This window comes from Pomacea canaliculata, linkage group LG2 (assembly GCF_003073045.1).
Source record: "Pomacea canaliculata isolate SZHN2017 linkage group LG2, ASM307304v1, whole genome shotgun sequence".
Lineage (NCBI taxonomy): Eukaryota > Metazoa > Mollusca > Gastropoda > Architaenioglossa > Ampullariidae > Pomacea > Pomacea canaliculata.
Window position 1 is genome coordinate 9,980,789 of NC_037591.1, and position 18,287 is coordinate 9,999,075.

Here is an 18,287-nt window from a genome sequence, read left to right on the forward strand (position 1 = left end):
CATCCAAACGCACCTTTAAGCATCAATCGATCCATGCATGAAAAAATTTGAAGATCGACAAAAACTTCTCCGAGTTATTTCTTTTATTTCTTTTATTTATTATTATTATTTTTTTTTTATTTTTTTTTTTTTTTGCAGTTGTTGAATAATCGGGACACATAAGATGCTATAACTCAGTTCACACATACATAGAAATGTTTAAGTTTTATGGTGTGTTTGAAGATTGTTATGGGCTTTGCGATTTCAAGGTCTGGCACATCGTCAAGAAAAAAATGTCTGCCAATGGTTCGTTCTCTTGGGATCTGATAACTTGAAATGGCTTTCTTTCCATCCGCCGACCACAAATGTTGGGTGACATAACGAGGGTGTATAAATATGGTCCATAACTAGGGGAGCTTTGAACAAAATACATTCTGTAACAAAGTAGGTTGAGAGCAGGGCTTGGCGGGTAAGATAATGAATGATGACAAACATAATATGTTTTAAAATAACGAGGATCAATCGTGCGATGCAAATTTCTTACGGGTTCATGAGACTACCTCGGCTATGTTTCCGAGCTTCATACCCACACACTAGTAACACCACAGCAGTCATGAGACCGAACACCCCGAGGCCGATCGTTATTTCCAGTTGATCGAAGACGCCAGCAACGATACAGCCGACTGCAGCAAGAAGGGGGATGACCAAGCACACCACGGACAGTATCTTGCGGATGCGGAGAGAAGGGTTAGGGTTAGGGGATCTCTCACGGGAAATTATGATTTTGAGTAGTTTGTTCACTTGCTGCTCTTTGTCCGGGTCCTGTGAACAAAAAACAGAAGGAAGTTTAAAGTTAACAAGATGACTGACAAGTTTATACATCCAGGCCATACACAGCCAGCGCACACATGCTCACAGGCTCTCAAACACATGAGGAAACCCCCTTAGTGTTCATGGGGAATCTTGCTGCTTAGCGGTCCAAGGCGGCAGGTGAACGTAAACGATTCGATACCAGTGTGTACGTGTGTACTTTCCATACTTGAAACACACACTCACGCGCGCACACACACACACACACACGCACACACACACACACACACAAACACACACACACACACACACACACACACACACACAAACACACACGCGCACGCACACCTGTTTGTTGAAGAGCACGTAGCGGTTGTCAGCGTCTCTCAAGACTTTCTTCAGCTCGGGACACACGCTCTTCAGCTCCTCACGGAGGTCTCTGTCCTGCCTGTCACCGAAGGTGAAGGCCACAACCAGTTGGCGCTTGATGCTGGATTTGTCTCCCCACAGACTCTTGAACTCCTTGTAGATGGCGTACTCCTCGGCCGTGTAGCGCACGTCACAGCGCACGGCTAGTAGAATGGTCGGGTGGCCGGGTGACGTCAGCGCCTTCCACCTCTGGATCTCCTCCCTCCTTTCCTCAGCACTGTAGTCCAGGTTAACGATGTCCGGAGTATCCACAACCTTCACGCATTGAAACATTTTCTATTAATCTTTCCTTTTGCAAAAAATAACATCTTTTCTACCATGTGGTGGAAAAACCTTTCACACACACAGACACGTCTATCTCGTTGCATACACTATACTTGAAGTTCATTCCACTTCAGCACTATCTAATAATCTGAATATAAGAAACTGCTTTTCAAACTAGCATCGTATTCTAAAGGCAAAATAAAAAAAGAAAGAAATCAGCTGAAATCACACACACACCTGGACAAAACAAAACAAAATAAAACACAGATATACATATTAAAAAACACAATTTTTGTGAAGATAAAAAATTGATGAGAAAAAGAAAAACAACGAATGAAACACAAATAGGCCCGACATGGTGACAATAAAGAACACGTAAAAGAACATGACAAAAACATGATGAATAACACGATACAAAACACAATAAAGAACACAATAAAGTGCTTTAAGGTTTATATCACGTACCGTTATAGTTACTTCACCTCTGATTCTTGACCTTTTCTCAGCTCTAGTTGTTGTTGAAGACATGCTACAACCAGTCAGGAAGTCCTGTTGTCCTAAAAGACAATTTCCCAGACTGCTCTTCCCATTGCCTGTCTTCCCAACAAGGAGAAAGACATAACTTGAGGCCATTGTGACTGGTCTCCGGCTAATATCTACAACAAGCAAAGGGAAACTTCATGAAAACTTCACTTCCTACTTCATTTTCCCTAAATCAATGTAATCTCCTTTTTTATTGTTCCCACAGGACATATCACATCATGGACATAACACATTATACACACAGAGCACACAACATAGCACAATATAGCATTGCACACTTTGTCTAGCTTGTATTCATTTTCTTTTTGTCCTTTTGTTTCCCTGTGTCTATTTCCGTTTGTAAGTCCTTCTATACCACCGTCTCAAAAAGGTTGGAAACGTGAATGTCAATCGTGTATTAGAAAAATATAAATACATATACGTAAGTAGGTATACGCGCGCACACACACATAAGATAGAGGGGGAGCAATGAAAAATGCGTCTTTTTTCATTTTGAACTATTGAATGGTCCTAGTATCGAAGTATGCTAGCACGCATAGGTGTATGTGTATGTGTGTGTGTGTGTGAACTTACTATTCTCTCGCTGCATACACTGAGAAACTTGCAGCGTCCAAGAGTAGATTGCTGTTAAGGAAAGAGGCTGTTACAGTATGGTAAGCAGGGCGTTACTTCTATTACAGACATCCCAGTGTCGACCAAAATACACCAGTACTTGATGATGGTTATATTTTGACCTTAACCCATTTCCCGAGAGCGTCTGGCTTTAAATCCTAAAATTTGCATTCCACCTCTATGAAAACCTACTGGCTCATGGAGACCCTTCTAACACGCATACACACAGTCCTACACAGACATGCAAACAGATAGACAGTGATCATAAACGATTTAAATTCGCGAGGGGTCGAGACTACTCACATAAGAAGCTGTGTTCTTAAAGGCCTCTGCTGCTTGTGAAGTCTGTAGTGTCCAGTCTACTTCAATTGTCTCCTTCGTGTCCACTTCTATATTCTTTCCACTTTGTGGGTCAAAATTTCGCAGTACCCAAAATAGCACACATCCCCTAGAAAAATAAATGATTCACGTGACAGAGGTGCACGAGTACCATCAATCTTCATGACATGACAAGAGTAGCATTTATCCCTCACCGACATGTTTCGCTGTTTCTCAGAAAACCACGGGGTCAGATGACTGTTTGCGGCAGCAGAAGTAAACACACTTCACAGCCTCGTTAATGGTTTCTGAGAAACTGTATCCACTTGCTCGCCTCGTGTGTACGTGTAAGTGTCGACGCCCAACACACGAAAGCACCTAAAATTTTAAGGAGAGATGACCTAGAAATTTATTCAATGTCTCCAGACACATGACTTATTGAACTAGAAACTTATGGTAGGTCCTGACCGGTCATTTAGTCTTGTCGTGTGAAATGAACGTATGTGTCCACACACACACACAACTACACATGAACACTAGGTGATTGTGAGACTACTCAAAGTGTGTGTGAAAGATTGAAGGAACAAACAGGACGCCCTGTAGTCAAGCTGATTCACCCAACATCACTTGTTCATGTAGTGAAAATCACAGACAGACAACACACTGTGTTTTAATTTCAGCTGACCTCATCATGGAAAAATTTCTGTCCCCACCTACTGGATGCTACTTTAAATGTATTTATTTCCTGCATTGAAGCTGTACATACTTGACATGACATGACATGCACGGAGCAATGTCCGGATGTACAGGCAATGCCGAAACACTTCATGCATAGAGACATAACACTTTTCACTGGTGATCATCATCACATCTTTGTTTATTGTTTTTAAATGTTTATGATCTTTAGTCAGAGAAGATGTAAGATTGTAATTAAAATAAACCTAATCCCAAAGATATTCCCCAAATACGCATGGAATTTTCAGGAACAAGATTCACTGTAATGAAGCTGATTCCAATCACAATCTGTTCATGCCATCAAAATCATAGGCGAACAACTTTTAATTTCAGAAAGCTTTTCACACAGAATGACTTTCCCACCAACCGGATGCTCATCTATTCATTTCCTGCACTGAAGCTGTACACACTCAACAGAGACAGTCGTTCATTGTAGTTTTATGACTTTAGAAGAAAAATCGTGGGGTGGAGATAAATTTGTAAGATATTTATATATTTGTCAACTATAACTAGGCTTCCAGTCTCTTCTCTAGCAGACTACTCCTTGTCTTCATGGAGTTCCTCCACCTGCTGTTGAATCGTGATACAGCCATGGCTGCCAGGTCGGCATAAACATCGGTTACTTTCCCAACGTAATCAAAGGGATGTATAAGGAGAATAAACAAACGAAAGAAAAAAAAAAGAAAACAAAGATAAGGAAAATGAAAGCAGAAACAGATAATTGGTGAAATGTCAAAAAGGAGTGTAGACAGGGGCACCATCAGGACAAACAAGTGGCCAGACACAGGAAAGCAGGTGACAGAGAAACAAACAGCTGTACATTATGACAACATGGTTTGATTGGTTTGTTTTTTAATGCTTTCACCTTGAGATGATTTTGCACAAGCAGGAGAAAAATGATAGAGTGAGGGTGAGGAAACTGATGTACTCGTAGAAAACTCCCGACGAACAAGTGTAACATACAGAGTGTGTCCCGAGACAAGATATGAACCTAGGGACTCCACTTCAGTGGGGACAAATGAGCGTCTTACATAATAAACCTGAACGAAAAAGCTGTACATCATAACAACTTGAAAGTATGTTTATCACACATTTGTTCTTGTGAGCTCTCACCACAAACATCACAGATATACACGTTACAAATTTTAAAATATAGAATGTTTTATTCAGAAACACTATCAATCTAAAGAAAAGTGAAACAATAATTATCTTTAGTTACAAAGTTTAAACTCAAAGATACAGAAATAGCTTTCCAACTGGCAGGCTCTGATGTTATCGAAATATGATATTACTACATGCTGGGAGGATGTGGTGTCGTTGTCGTCTGTCTGGCTCTACACTTATTAATTTTATTCTCAGACTGACGGTCACACCTTTCCATGTAGTCTTAATCATGTTAGTCATTGTGTTACACCCGTGTACTTAAATCATTTTCGACGCTACTTAACCATTCTGATATGAATCCAGCAATATCTAGCTTTACATGAAACGTAAAACAAACAAGTCCAAATATATTTGTGACAAAAATTAAAAATACTATCAGCTTTAATGTCATCATGACTACTGTAACTTTTGTTCAGAAATTTAGAGATAAGATTTCTTTACTTATACAGAGTACACTGCAGTGTTTACAATCTGTAGTAAATACCACTCTATCACAGTCACAATCCTCTTAGCAAAACATCTACAACCCTCACAAATACTAGTGCATTAAGGGATATTCAGATTAACAAAGTATAAAAATGTGTTAAATCTATTAATATAACCTATTTACCCAAACTTCTGCATTCAAGGACAATGAGTTGGAAATAAATGAATTGGATAACTAAGTTACTAGTTACAAAATAAAATTAAATCGCTACTTAAATAATATGTTAAAATATTCGAAACAAATCTACCTGTACTGCTATAACATTAGCCTCTCTAGCTCTTAAATGCTATTTCTGAGTATTAAAAATGGTCTTCAGGTGACAACACAATGTGCGAAGCGCCCTCGCTATAATTATAATAAGCTCATAAGTGACATAAACTATTCCACTAAGTGTCATCTTGAACTAAATGTTAGTACTTTTAGCGGAGACAGGATGAGAACAAAAATGATGGGAAATATTTACATTAGCATGGCGAAGTTTATATAGTTGACTAATCTTCTTCTGTAAACAAAGCCGATGGTGCCAACAAGAATCATGACAAAGATAACAAAAAACACTGGAGTTTTCAGTTCGTAATTCCAAGGGAGACCAAACCAAAGAGCAATGATAAAGATGACGAGGAGTAACACAAATGCAATCAGATATGGGCTGGGTGGAGAAGGTGGTGGTACGATAGAGTCCACGATATCTAGCAACTGCAGTACCTGAGGTCCACTGTCAAGATCCTGTGCCACACACAAAATATATATATAAAATTAAATTTGTGCACGCGTGAAATAGCACGCTTCCTCGAGAACACATGTCCACGGACATCCCCCACTTCCCCCAGAGAAATGTATCAAATATTTCCGTACATAACCACATACAAATAAATGCACACATAAACACAGACATACATATAAACACAAACATACGTACAACAACAAATGAACTTATGCACAAGTGCAAATAAATACACTCATACAAATAAATATAAACACATAACATGCCCTTCTGGTGCAAGCCGTTTTACTTTAAACCAAAGCCATAAAATGTTTATATGATATGCGTTAATAAATTAAACTATATAATGAAATTATCCTTTAACGAAGGCATTGAGCAGCGGAAAACATAAATAAAAAATTTTGATTAAACCCTCATGTCTACGTCTATTGTGGGTAAAGTTAGTTAGCCTCCGTATGTTTCAAGGAGTTAAGAAATTAATATTAAGCTGAAAATAGCCGATGAGTTTTTTGTGCTAAGGGGCAGTTAACTCGAGACATATGCCTTTAATAAGCTGACAAAACAAAGGGTAAAAAAAAAACGAGAAGTAAAGTTCAATAATGATTTTCTAATCGTAATTCATAAGCAAGATTTCTAAGATTTAGAACGCACATACCCGGTTGTTGAAGAGGACGTAGCGGTTCCCAGCATCAGCCAGGACACTGCGCAGTTCCCAGCAAACTGTCTTCAGCTCCTCGTGAATGTCTCTGTCCTGTCTGTCTCCAAACGTGAAGACCACCACCAGGTGGTTAGTGAATGAGTTGTCTCCCCATGCTCTCTTCATTTTCCTGTAGATGTCGTATTCTTCCGCCGTGTAGCGCACGTCACACCTCACCGCCAGCAAGATGGCGAACTTGCCCACAGCATGCAACTTCCAGTGGGAAACTTGTTCATAAATTTCTGCATCACTAAGGTCGAGGTTAACTAGGTCAGGAGTGTCGATTACCTGCAAGGAGGTCATGCAAAAAAAATGCTTATCAGTTAAGGAAGTGGGTTATGGTTTAAAAAGGGTAAAAGTCGTTCTCTAAACTTTTTAGGTTGTTAGGGAGTGAGGTGTTACACTCTTCACTTATCTCGGGGCCAGCTTTTACATGAGGGCGGGGCTCATCTCCTCTCTCTCGCTACCTTACTTTCCCTAACTATCTATAGAGTCTACCTGAGTCGACTGGGGGAAGTCTGCTGCGCTAATCGAGACTTGAACCAGCGCGCTCTTTGCGGACGCTATCTCTCTATCCTCTTCCCCGGTTATGATGTTTGAGTCAGTGGATAAGTTTCAGCGAATGCACGTGTATTGTATTGATGCGTGCGTGCATGTGTTTGTTGAGCGTGCTGGCGCCTTTTTCTGCTACATTTACTTCATGATTTCCAATGTCAAGTCATGTGAACATACCTTTATTTGCTTTCCAAATACCGAGCCCGCAGCTTGAGACATTCGTGTGGTTTCTGAAGCCATGCTGGTTGACACTTGGAACTTGGGTTTTCCCGGTATTGCGTTTCTTAGTATTGCGTTTCCCAGAGAACTTTTACCATTTCCAGTTTTTCCAATGATCAGCAATGGAATTTCATCCATGTCTATTGTTGTGGTGTCTTCTAAGCACACATTGCACACACACACACACACATACACATACACATACACACACAAGCACACCGATATATATATATATTGAGAGATTAAATCCTGCCTTCTCTTCTATATAGAGAAGTTTAAAATAATTTACCACTTTTTACTGATTTTGCACTTTATCAAGGCTCTTAAATCATATATTAAAGTCCCAGAGGCACATTTACACATCCCTGATTAACATGATCGTGTTAATATTCCTTAAAGAAACTGTACTACTTACCGAGAGACCTGTATCCTTGTGATGTCATTAATGCAGTAGCAGCTCCTACTATAAAAATATCTGATGTGGTCCAAAGGTTGCTGCCATGTCACTTCACTGCCTGAGCACGAAACAATAGAAGGTAAAATTGTTAAAAGAAAACTGCACTGACATTTCTCAGAGTAAACCAATAACTATAAAATATTTGAAGAATCTTGAAGTAGTGAAACATTCGACAAGAGAAACAGCGAGCAGAAAACACTGCTTATGGAAGGAATGCAGACATGTTTCCTAGAGTACCTTCCCCTTGGCAGCTTCATTTCTGAGAAATTGAAATCCGTACGCCAGTGCATCTGTACGTTAACACAGGACACACACACACACACACGTGCACTAATGTATTCACTCCTTCCTTTCTTCCTGTCTCGCTTTCTCGTGCACACCAAGAAAATCATTACCTCTGCCAAGATGCGCGCGCAGGACTTTCTTCCGGCTTCCGCTCTCTTACGCTGAAGACACCGACGTTGCGTTTTCTGACCTCGTTGTTGACACTGGAAATGTTAGGCGACAAAATTCTCACAACACCTGATCATTCAAAGCCTTACTGCTGCAGATTTCGAAGCTATCAGCAATATTGTAACCAGACAACTCACAACAAGGTCTTGTCAGTTTCATCTGACGTGGTGTAGTGGGCGGGCTCAGGGGCGTGGCTTGTGCTTACATTCAGCTACCACCACCCGCTTCAGGCTTTATCCAGTAGAACGGGTCAAGGCCACAAACCTGTTTGCGCAAGAGTTTTCGTCTCGTGCGATTTTCTGGAAAACTCAGTACAATTCTTTGTAGGTCATGAGAAACTGTGAAGTGTATCTTATGGTTTCCCGAAAACCGGTATTTTTTTTTTTCTTTCTTGCTCTTCCTTCTTCTAGCTAGCGTGTATGACTTTATTTGTGTCTGCACGATAATTTCTTTCAAAACTATTTTTATCGTTTTTACTTTTGATGAGCGATCGCGAGCTGTGGCAGTGATCAGACTGAGAATAAAAATTATAGCTGCATCTTCCATTTGCAAAACACACACACACACATGCATACACATGCACACACATGCATACGCATACACACATATGCACACACATGCACACACATGCATACGCATACACACATATGCACACACATGCGCACACATGCATACGCATACACACATATGCACACACATGCACACACATGGGAATCCCCAAAAGACCCTGATTTTTAAGTAAAATGTGTTTTCTTCTGTGCGTCGTTCAGGTCTTAAAGATGGCTTCTCACTCGTGTCATGTGTATGTCTGTTTAACAACCGCTTTCATTCTCTATTTTACCTTGTGCGAGATGACACAAGTTTGATTCACCCATTTAATGTATAGTTATTTCGCTCATAAGACGAGAACATAGGTACAACACGTGCTGAGAAACACACAACGAGGTATGTAAAACTAAAATGGATTTATTTAGATTATATACAGATGCAAACTAATTCCCTCCGACTCTACACCTGCCTAACTCCTTCATAGCTAATACCTAACTGGTATTCATCCATTTTTTAACTGGTATTGAAACTGGGATTCATGTAGGTGCTGTCTAACGTAGGCGCTAGTTTAACTTCATATCATTAAACGACTTTTTTATTTGTTTAAAATATGATCCAAAACGCTTTTTCAAATCCTGAGTTTAGTTAATTTAGCTGCAACAATATTTCATTGACAAACATCTTGCACAAACATATGTACACTTTTGCAAGAAATATATTCAATATTTTAGTAACCAATGAATTCATAATCGTTCTCCGTGGGTCCATAGTTAATGTACCACAGACTCCTCCCTTTCACAAGCACAGAGAGTAATGTCACAGTATGGTGCACCACCATCCTTCACTCTTGGCTTGTTTCTCTACCTTCTCCACAAGTGCTGGCTTTTTATCTGCCCCAATCTCCGTTTTAACAATATTCTCTGCCTCCTCTCGTGTACAGGCCTGTATTGTCTGCACAGTTTGAACTTCCTCCTCCAGAAGCGCGTTGACTTTCTCTGGGATGGCGAAATGTTCTCCTTTGTTCGTGAGGCAAAGTGCCTAAATGAATGAAAAGAATTGTAGATTTATGTTACTACTAGTATACTTACTACAAATAATAAATAACTTCTATAGAGCACATCACCGCCCATGAAGGCGAGCCTTGTCCGCTTCACAGAAACAGAAACAATCGCAGAACAAACACTAAGAGACGACAAGATCTGAAATAAGAGATGATCCAGACAAATGTTCATTCTCAGGAAGGCAGTATGAAGATTAAGCACTTGGAAAAAGGACGATATACACCCCAAAACATAACTCACTGCATGTAAAAATACATATATATTAGTCCATTTTTATCACTTATACCATCAGTCCCAAGTGGTTTTCAGAACTTTTTCCATGCCAAATTGTCATATTTAAAGTCTTAAGAATTACAACAATAACAAGATCGTAATAATAGAAAATGCTGACTAAACTTTAAAAAAACTACAAACAGTACAGTATCTGGAGAGAGATGGAGAGAGAACTTTTTTTTTATGTAAGGCATCCGACCTCTATACGCAGATGTCAAGCCCAGCTACTCACTTTAAAAAAAGCTTTAAAAAACAATCAGAATCTTCATACCATCTAGCTGTATGGGAGTTACAACTGTCTATACATGTTTTTTATCGTTTTGCCTTGTACTTTAATTCACATTAATGTATTACTCCTCAGATGAAATAATTTAGAGTTTTGCAACAGAAAAAACGAAACAGGCATATGCGATGCGATCTCTAATAATACTTGTGAATACATTTGTTTCGTAACCATAATATTTAAAACCTCTTTTTGATTTAGTATTTCTTGTCTTCCATGTTTGCACAGAATGGATTGATTGATTGATTGTTGATTGATTGAAGAGTTTCAGCTTCTAACCAACATTTTTTAAGCATTACATTCTCTCAGTGACAGATTTTATGTGGTTTTAACATGAAAAGAAAATATAAAAGATGAGTAATTACCTGTAACATACTGATTATTTCCAGTCTTTGCTTTCGTTTATCGGGCTCCGGGGCCTTATTCTCTACAGCAATGTAACGGTTCTCCACGTCTTTCAGAACTTCCATCAGGTTAGGAGGAGCTGTTGTTATTTTGTGAGTCAGCTTATCCATTCGAGAACCTGGTGATAAAAATCACACACAAAACCATAATATTAGTTTTTAGGGAGGTCCTTTTTTAGTGAATACATTTGTACATGATTCTTCCGCTCAACAATAAGCTGTAGTAAGACCTTACTGTATTATCAAGGAAATATAAAGCAAATATAATAAATAAGGGTAATAACAATGAAACCTCTTTATTGAAAAAGCATACATGATTTTAAAAAAGTAATGGTGTTCTTTCACGTAGTTCTCTTCCTAGAAATTAGTTACATTTGATGATCATAATATTCATTATACTTTTGAAATTTTAATTTAAAAGATAATAATTAAAAGACTGGTGCATATTGATGCCATTACAATACGGTTGTAACAAAAATTAATGTAGGGAGAAAGAGAGAGAGAGAAAATACAATCCATTATATACGACAGATTATTGAAGATAGTGAAAATAAAAGACGAGGAAAGCACCTTCAACATCGTCTATATCATCTATTGCAGTGAAAACTACTATCATAAAACGACACATCCTGTCTGTGAAGAACTTCTTCATCGTCGTATAGGCAGCGTGCTGCTCCTGTAATTAGTCAAACAAAACAGAAAATACAATTAAAGTACGACACATTGATGTCAATTCTAGCTAAATAACTATGTGATGGGCATGGTAATCAAAAGCCAATAAAATTATAAAGAAAGGGAGAACAAATTCAGCAAAGATAATAAAGAATTTGAGCAAAGAACAGGAAGAAAGAAGGTGAAGAAAGAGTTGTAATTCTTAGACACACCTGTGTGTAACGCTCTCTGGATGAAAAGACAAAAATAATGACATGAGGTCCTGGGGCAACCATAGTCACACTCTTAGCAGTTTCCCTCAAAATTTCTTTTTCGGGGCGATGGGTGTCGCTTAAGCCTGGTACATCAGTTATCTGAAATAGATTTTTAAACAATTAAAATGACAAAAGTATTCTCCGTACGTTCATGAATGTATTATGTATATTGAGGCACATGAAATCAATGACATAATTTTTAACTTCTTTCGACACACATACATTTTCACATACACGCATCAAGAGAAGACAAAACCAAAAAGTATAGAAAATTAGTATTGTTAGTGGACCACTACCACTGGTATATTTGTCTTAGCAACATCTTTTTTTAGGAATGTGATTAATGCGTTGAATGCGCAAGAGACCATGATTTTTACTGTTTGTTGTCCTCTACACATGTTTCTAACCAAGCAGTTTCAAATGTATGATAACATTGCCCCACCTTCAGTTCAACGCCGTCAAGCAAAGACTTCACCCAGTGACTTGTCTGCGTCCCAGAGTTCCATCCCGACTTTGGGTCAAATCCCTTTTTGCCTAATAGCAGGTTACCCAGGGAACTCTTTCCACTCCCTGTCTTACCAACCAGCATCACGTTGTAGCTTGCAGCTTTAAAATATTTAAACAATTTTCTTTCAAAGTTTGAACTATCATATCTATTCATATCCACTGGTTGGTGATGATGATGGATGATGGATGGATAATGGTTGATGGATAATGGTTGATGGATGATGATGAAGCACATTGCACACATCCAATGATCATTATGCAGCTACACTTTAATTGCTTTATTAGCAGACAGTGTAAAAAGAACTGTAAGTATATGTATGTGGTCGAGAAGAACAACGACCAAAAAAAAAAAAAAAGGGGTAAGAAAGCTCTTAGATCCATGCGTATGTAATGTAGTAAATATTTTATTTCAAGAACTTACAAAAAATGTTCACTGGTCAAATAAAATTCTGTGATCTTTACAGTCTTTGTTATTAAAGAGTAAACTTAAGAATATGTTTTAATTTAAATCATGTTATATACAAGAAAATACATCCTTACCACTCATTGTAGTTTTAGGTTTCTGTTGAAAGAGAATAAAAGTACACAAGGTATTTGTAGCTTATATTTATATCTCACACACATTAATAAGATGACACTTAAGTTGAACAACATTTACTTACACTTCATTTATTATTTTTGACATATTATGGATTCGAAAGATTAAAAAATATTGAAATAAATAGCACGCTTGTTTAGTCTATTACTCACGCACACCCACACGCAGACACATAAAATTATATATCAGAACAGAGGACAAGAGAAAGAGAATATAGTAAAATTTACTTTTAACATTACAAATTCTAAAGAAGATTTGATGACAGATAATAGGTGTTACCTTGTCTCTGCAGCCCTCAGATATCTTGATGGAACACCAAAGAAAAGCGCTGTTCACAATAGTTACGACTTGAGGCCCTTCGAAATTTTCATAGTCTTTTCAGTTTCCTGCAAAATGAAGTATGGTGCGAAGCATTTCACGAAAAAAAAAAAAAAATGCACAGCCGTGGACAGATTATTCGAAATCTTAGGCTCTGACTGTCATCTCTATCGTTCCTTCTAAGCTCCACTACTTTCAAGGACTTGTACACCCTCAAGTGCGAGGCAACGGTGGGTGGCTAAGCAGACATTGGTTTGCATTTACAGAAACACGCTTTCAGGGGGCGCAATCGTTTCTCAAAAATCGCGGCAGAGGGGCGTGGCTGTAATTCGCGCAAAGGTCACATAGAGTGCGTGCTGTCCTCGTGTACCATTTTCTACACCAGTGAATGACAAGAACAGCTCACAGCTTGTATCCACCTGCTCAGAGTCATTGGGACAGTCCAGAGTGCTCATCAGACTCTGTATAACAGGCAGACACTGCCAAAACCTTTCGTGAAGACAAGCATGTCCTTTGGGAGAATTTTTCTAAATCCGATCGGGCCGCCGATTGTTTGTACCTAACCCTCAAGCGACACTCCTCCATTTCCTGAGGGGACAGTTGCTTGACACCACTGAATCCAATGCCATTCCTCTTGCACTCTGGAGACTCAGAGTAGATGTACTCACGCTGTCATTTTCTAATAAACTAATTGTGGAAAAAGGAACAATCAAAAGCATAGTAAAGCTGTCAACCAGTAATTACTTTATAATAGTAATTTGTGTAATTGTATCGCGCATCATCACGACCACTCTCTGCGCTGACCAGTAATGATAAATGAACATTATGTAACAGACAGTGGACGATGAGATACGTATAGGTACACTGAGCAATATAAGATGAAGTACAAGAGTAGAAAGTAGTTCAATGGATAAAGGTATAAAAGGATATATATCAATAGGTATAAATAAGAGTTTGAAGTCGACACTGCCTATACGCAGATCTCACATCTAAGTAATGGCAAGATGGCGCAGATTTGACGGTAGAAATTAAATGGTCCAGGAAAAGATGAAAAGTGGAGCAGACACAGAAATCCATCCAGAAACGGAGCAAATATCATAAAAGATGAACTGAGGACCATTCGACAGAAAACTTAACGCAAATATGAAGAATATGAAGAAATGAAGGAGAGCACCCTCGATCCAGTTAGGCAAAGGAACATAACTCTCTGACGATTTTGACAGAGAAGAAAGATATCAGTCGACAGGTATGGAGCTGTAAAAGAATCCAAAGCATAGAAGTGAGAGCTTGTAGTCTATTCTACCTTTAACTGGTAGTCAATGCAGCCTGTTCTTGTTTCGTGATTCTACCAGCCGATGTTTTTTTTTTTAATTTGCTATTTGTGTTACACATATAACGCTGGTAGACCTAGCGATACTCTCCTGCAGGTCACAATATTGACAATATCGTATTGTGCATGTAAAGAAACAATAAATTAAAAAATAATGAATGAAAAAAAAAAAACTAATACCAGCGGAAAATACTGAGCAGTTACAGTGTGGATCAACGCGTCAAGTGATAACAGGTCAACCGGCAACAGAGACGGTAAACCGAACAGCACACATGGACCCCATTCATGCCCGTGATGACTGGCGATGAGCAGCTATTATGCGGAGCAAGCAGTAGATATTTTCACGTCTGCCATCCTTTTTTTTTTTTTATCTCGGCGCCTACACACCACCACCACCACCACCACCACCACCACCACCACCACCACCACCACCACCACCACCACCACCACCACCACCACCACCACCAGAAAACCACGAGGTCAGATGACTGTTGCGGCAGCAGTAGTAAACACACTTCACAGCCTATTTTAATGGTTTCTGAGAAACTGTATCCACTTGCTCGCGTTTGGCCTCATGTGTCGACGCCCAACACACGAAAGCGCCTTGAATTTTTCAGGAGCGATGACCTAGAAATTTATTCAATGTCTCCAGACACATGACTTATTGAACTAGAAACTTATCGTAGGTCCTGACAGGTCATTTAGCCATGTCCTCTTAAATGAACATATTTGCACACACACATTTCAAGTGAACATTAGGTAATTATGAAGATTGCGAGCGACCGACAGCTTAGTCAAAGAGTGTTTGTGTGTGCTTGAATGTGTGTGTATGCGTGTTTGCGTTGGTGTGTGTGTTTGTTTGTGTGTTTGAATGTGTGTGTGTGTGAGAGAGAGAGGCACTTTGTGTGTGAATGTGTGTGTGTGGGCGGATGTGAAGGAACTATTTCAGTTTTCACAAACAGGAAACCCTGAAGTCAGGCTCATTCACCCAACGCCACTATTTCGTGTCATGACAACCGCAGACAAACAACACACTGTGTTTTAATTTCAGTTCCTTAATCATGGAAAACTTTGTGTCCCCACCCACTGGAGGCTACTCTCAATGTAAGTATTTATTTCCTCCATTGACACTTTCTATACCTAACAGAGACAGTCATTCATTGCAGTCTTATGACACCAGAAGCAGAACCGCGTAGCAAAGAAGCATTTTTAAAATAATTTGTTTATGAATTCACACAAGAATAGAAGACTTTATTTTTCTTTAGAAAACATTTGATGGTCAACTGTAACTAGGCGTCAGATCTCCTCTCTGGCAGACTATTGCTGTTTTTTATGGGGTTCCTTATCCTTCACAGACTGTAGATATGGCGTCAACATCAGTGTTTCAGCCTTGAGTTGATTTTGCACATATAGGAGAGAACTGATTGAATTGGAATACTCGGTGAAATCGCCCGAAGGTCGGTCCTTCAATCACGTCTCATATAAAGAGAATGTCCTGAGACGAGATCTGAACCGAGGGCCTCTAAGTGCAGTTATGACAAACGACTTTATTATCACTACCAGGTTCCCCTAATAAACCAGGTTACGATGATGGAGACTAAAATAATCAGCAGCAGAGGTTTGCTGATTAAGTTGATATAAGGTGGTGGGACGACAGGAGCTCGTGCATACTCCATCAGCTTTCGTTTCTGGGATTCATTGTTGTGAGCCTGTGTAACACACATAACATTTAAATAAATTTGTGTAAGCAGTGAATAACACGCCTATGTGAGTACACACGCACACAGGCACAAGTCTTTGTACTTATTTTAGGCTGGAAATAAATAGCAAAAGAAAATAACTAAAGGTTTCATTTGTTCTAAGGGACAATTAACTGCTTCTTGGCAACCCTCTCGCACATACCCGGTTGTTGAAGATGACATAGCGGTTCCCAGCATCAGCCAGGACGCTGCGCAGTTCCCAGCAAACTGTCTTCAGCTCCTCGTGAATGTCTCTGTCCTGTCTGTCTCCAAACGTGAAGAACACCACCAGGTGGCTTGTGAATGAGTTGTCTCCCCATGCTCTCTTGATTTTCTTGTAGATGTCGTATTCTTCCGCCGTGTAGCTCACGTCACACCTCACCGCCAGCAAGATGGCGAACTTATCCACAGCCAGAGACTTCCAGCGAGCTACTTCCGCTGAAATCTCTGTCTTACTGAGGTTAAGGTTCACTGGGTCAGGAGTATCGACTACCTGCAACGAGGTCACGGAGAAAATGGCCATCAGTTGCTGAAAAATTATTCGTATTTAATTTTGTGTAGGATTCTCAGTGAGTGCGCCTGTGTTAATTTGTATGTGTGTGTGTGAGTGCGCGCGTGCTTGATTGCCAGTGGCAGCTTAAGGGTAATAATGTTAAGTCATCTGACCATAAGTCATCCGACAATACCTTAATTTGCTCTCCATTGACCACGCCCACAGCTTGAGACATCCGTGTGGTCTCTGAAGCCCTGCTGGTTGACACTTGGAACTTTCTTTTCCCCAGTATTAGGTTTCCCACAGAACTTTTACCATTTCCAGTTTTCCCAACGATAAAAAATGTGAGCTCATCCATGTTTGTGGTTGTGACTTCTTCTAAGCACACACACATTCATATTATATAGAGAGAGAAAAAAGTAAACCATGTTTCTTTAGAGAAGTGTAACATAATGTTTTTTGAACTTTTTTGACTGTTTTTGCTTTCTTTCTACAATCAAAATAGGAAGAAGAAAATAAACTGCATCTGTGCATCTCATATAAAAAGTCACAGAAGCAAAACGCTGTATCACATTATTTTCCACATCACTGAATAACATGACAGTGTCAGCCTTATCATTCCACAATGAAACTGTAACTTACTGTAACTTGTATCCCTACACAAATGTTGATCTACTCACAAGGTGGCTGCCATGCGATGTCACTTCACTGCTCAACACGAAATAAAAGAATAAAGAATTGTTTAACGAAAGAAGACATTTCTCAAAGTAAGCTGTTAAATATAAGAAAAATCGTGAAGTAGCGAAATATCGAAATGTTTTACATAAGATGAAAGATACAGAGACTTATGGAAGGAGAGCAGACGTGTTTGTTAGAGTAGCTTCCCCTAGGTAGCCGCATTTCCCAGAAGTCAAAAGCAGCTCACCAGTGTATGCGTACTTGGATATAATACATACACATGTGCACTGATGTACTCACACACACGCACTCCCTCCTCTCTTCCTCCTGTCTCCCTCTCTCCTGCACACAGAAAGTCATTGCCAATGCCAACATGCGCGCGCAGGACTTTCTTCCGGCCTCCGCTCTCTTCCTCTAGAGACACTTACCGTGCGACCTTTGTGTCATAAGTTTTCTGACCTCGACCTTTAGACAGGAAATGTTGGGCCACGAAATTCTAACAATTCCCTGTGCTTCAGGTCCTCATTGATTTGGAACCCAACGGCAATGTTGTGAGCAGAACAACTCCCAGCAAGGTCTTGTCAGTGCCATGTGACGTGCAAGGTGGGCGGGCTCAGGGGCGTGGCTTGATTATTGTCAGCCACCACCACCCGCTCGTGACTAGACTCCAGGCTCTCTCTAG

The 18,287-nt window shown here is 39.6% G+C and overlaps 4 protein-coding genes across 13 annotated transcripts; all 4 read right to left on the minus strand.

Annotated features, from left to right (window-relative positions):
• Nucleotides 1-65: 65 nt before the first annotated feature.
• On the minus strand, nt 66-3,525 carry LOC112557615 (GTPase IMAP family member 4-like). 4 transcript variants are annotated; one of them, XM_025227593.1, is made up of 5 exons: nt 2,941-3,525; nt 2,599-2,649; nt 1,948-2,138; nt 1,138-1,473; nt 66-801 (listed from the first exon to the last, which is right to left on the minus strand). In XM_025227593.1, exons 2-5 carry the CDS (start codon nt 2,612-2,614, stop codon nt 520-522), a joined length of 825 nt encoding a protein of 274 aa, XP_025083378.1. In that variant the 5' UTR covers nt 2,615-2,649; nt 2,941-3,525; the 3' UTR covers nt 66-519. The 4 variants fall into 4 exon arrangements, with proteins under 4 accessions (XP_025083378.1, XP_025083379.1, XP_025083381.1 ...); XM_025227594.1 differs by lacking the exon at nt 2,599-2,649 and having other exon boundaries at nt 2,941-3,518; XM_025227596.1 differs by lacking the exon at nt 2,599-2,649 and having other exon boundaries at nt 1,948-2,075; nt 2,941-3,515.
• Nucleotides 3,526-4,831: 1,306 nt separating this feature from the next.
• On the minus strand, nt 4,832-8,587 carry LOC112557613 (GTPase IMAP family member 4-like). Of its 6 annotated transcripts, none has more exons than XM_025227589.1 (5): nt 8,389-8,587; nt 7,952-8,051; nt 7,495-7,691; nt 6,721-7,050; nt 4,832-6,067 (listed from the first exon to the last, which is right to left on the minus strand). In XM_025227589.1, the coding sequence occupies exons 2-5, from the start codon at nt 7,977-7,979 to the stop codon at nt 5,801-5,803; spliced, it is 822 nt and encodes a 273-aa protein (XP_025083374.1). In that variant the 5' UTR covers nt 7,980-8,051; nt 8,389-8,587; the 3' UTR covers nt 4,832-5,800. The 6 variants fall into 6 exon arrangements, with proteins under 6 accessions (XP_025083374.1, XP_025083370.1, XP_025083376.1 ...); XM_025227585.1 differs by having other exon boundaries at nt 7,495-7,694; XM_025227591.1 differs by lacking the exon at nt 8,389-8,587 and adding an exon at nt 8,231-8,378.
• An 809-nt stretch (nt 8,588-9,396) lies between these two features.
• LOC112557617 (GTPase IMAP family member 4-like) lies at nt 9,397-15,071 on the minus strand. Of its 2 annotated transcripts, XM_025227597.1 has the most exons (8): nt 14,876-15,071; nt 13,327-14,052; nt 12,990-13,011; nt 12,385-12,548; nt 11,901-12,041; nt 11,587-11,692; nt 10,978-11,135; nt 9,397-10,033 (listed from the first exon to the last, which is right to left on the minus strand). In XM_025227597.1, the coding sequence occupies exons 3-8, from the start codon at nt 12,994-12,996 to the stop codon at nt 9,812-9,814; spliced, it is 798 nt and encodes a 265-aa protein (XP_025083382.1). In that variant the 5' UTR covers nt 12,997-13,011; nt 13,327-14,052; nt 14,876-15,071; the 3' UTR covers nt 9,397-9,811. The 2 variants fall into 2 exon arrangements, with proteins under 2 accessions (XP_025083382.1, XP_025083383.1); XM_025227598.1 differs by lacking the exon at nt 14,876-15,071 and having other exon boundaries at nt 13,327-14,362.
• Nucleotides 15,072-15,720: 649 nt separating this feature from the next.
• LOC112557622 (GTPase IMAP family member 4-like) lies at nt 15,721-18,249 on the minus strand. Its single transcript, XM_025227609.1, has 5 exons — nt 18,034-18,249; nt 17,570-17,635; nt 17,121-17,305; nt 16,598-16,927; nt 15,721-16,404 (listed from the first exon to the last, which is right to left on the minus strand). The coding sequence occupies exons 3-5, from the start codon at nt 17,283-17,285 to the stop codon at nt 16,252-16,254; spliced, it is 648 nt and encodes a 215-aa protein (XP_025083394.1). The 5' UTR covers nt 17,286-17,305; nt 17,570-17,635; nt 18,034-18,249; the 3' UTR covers nt 15,721-16,251.
• Nucleotides 18,250-18,287: the final 38 nt, after the last annotated feature.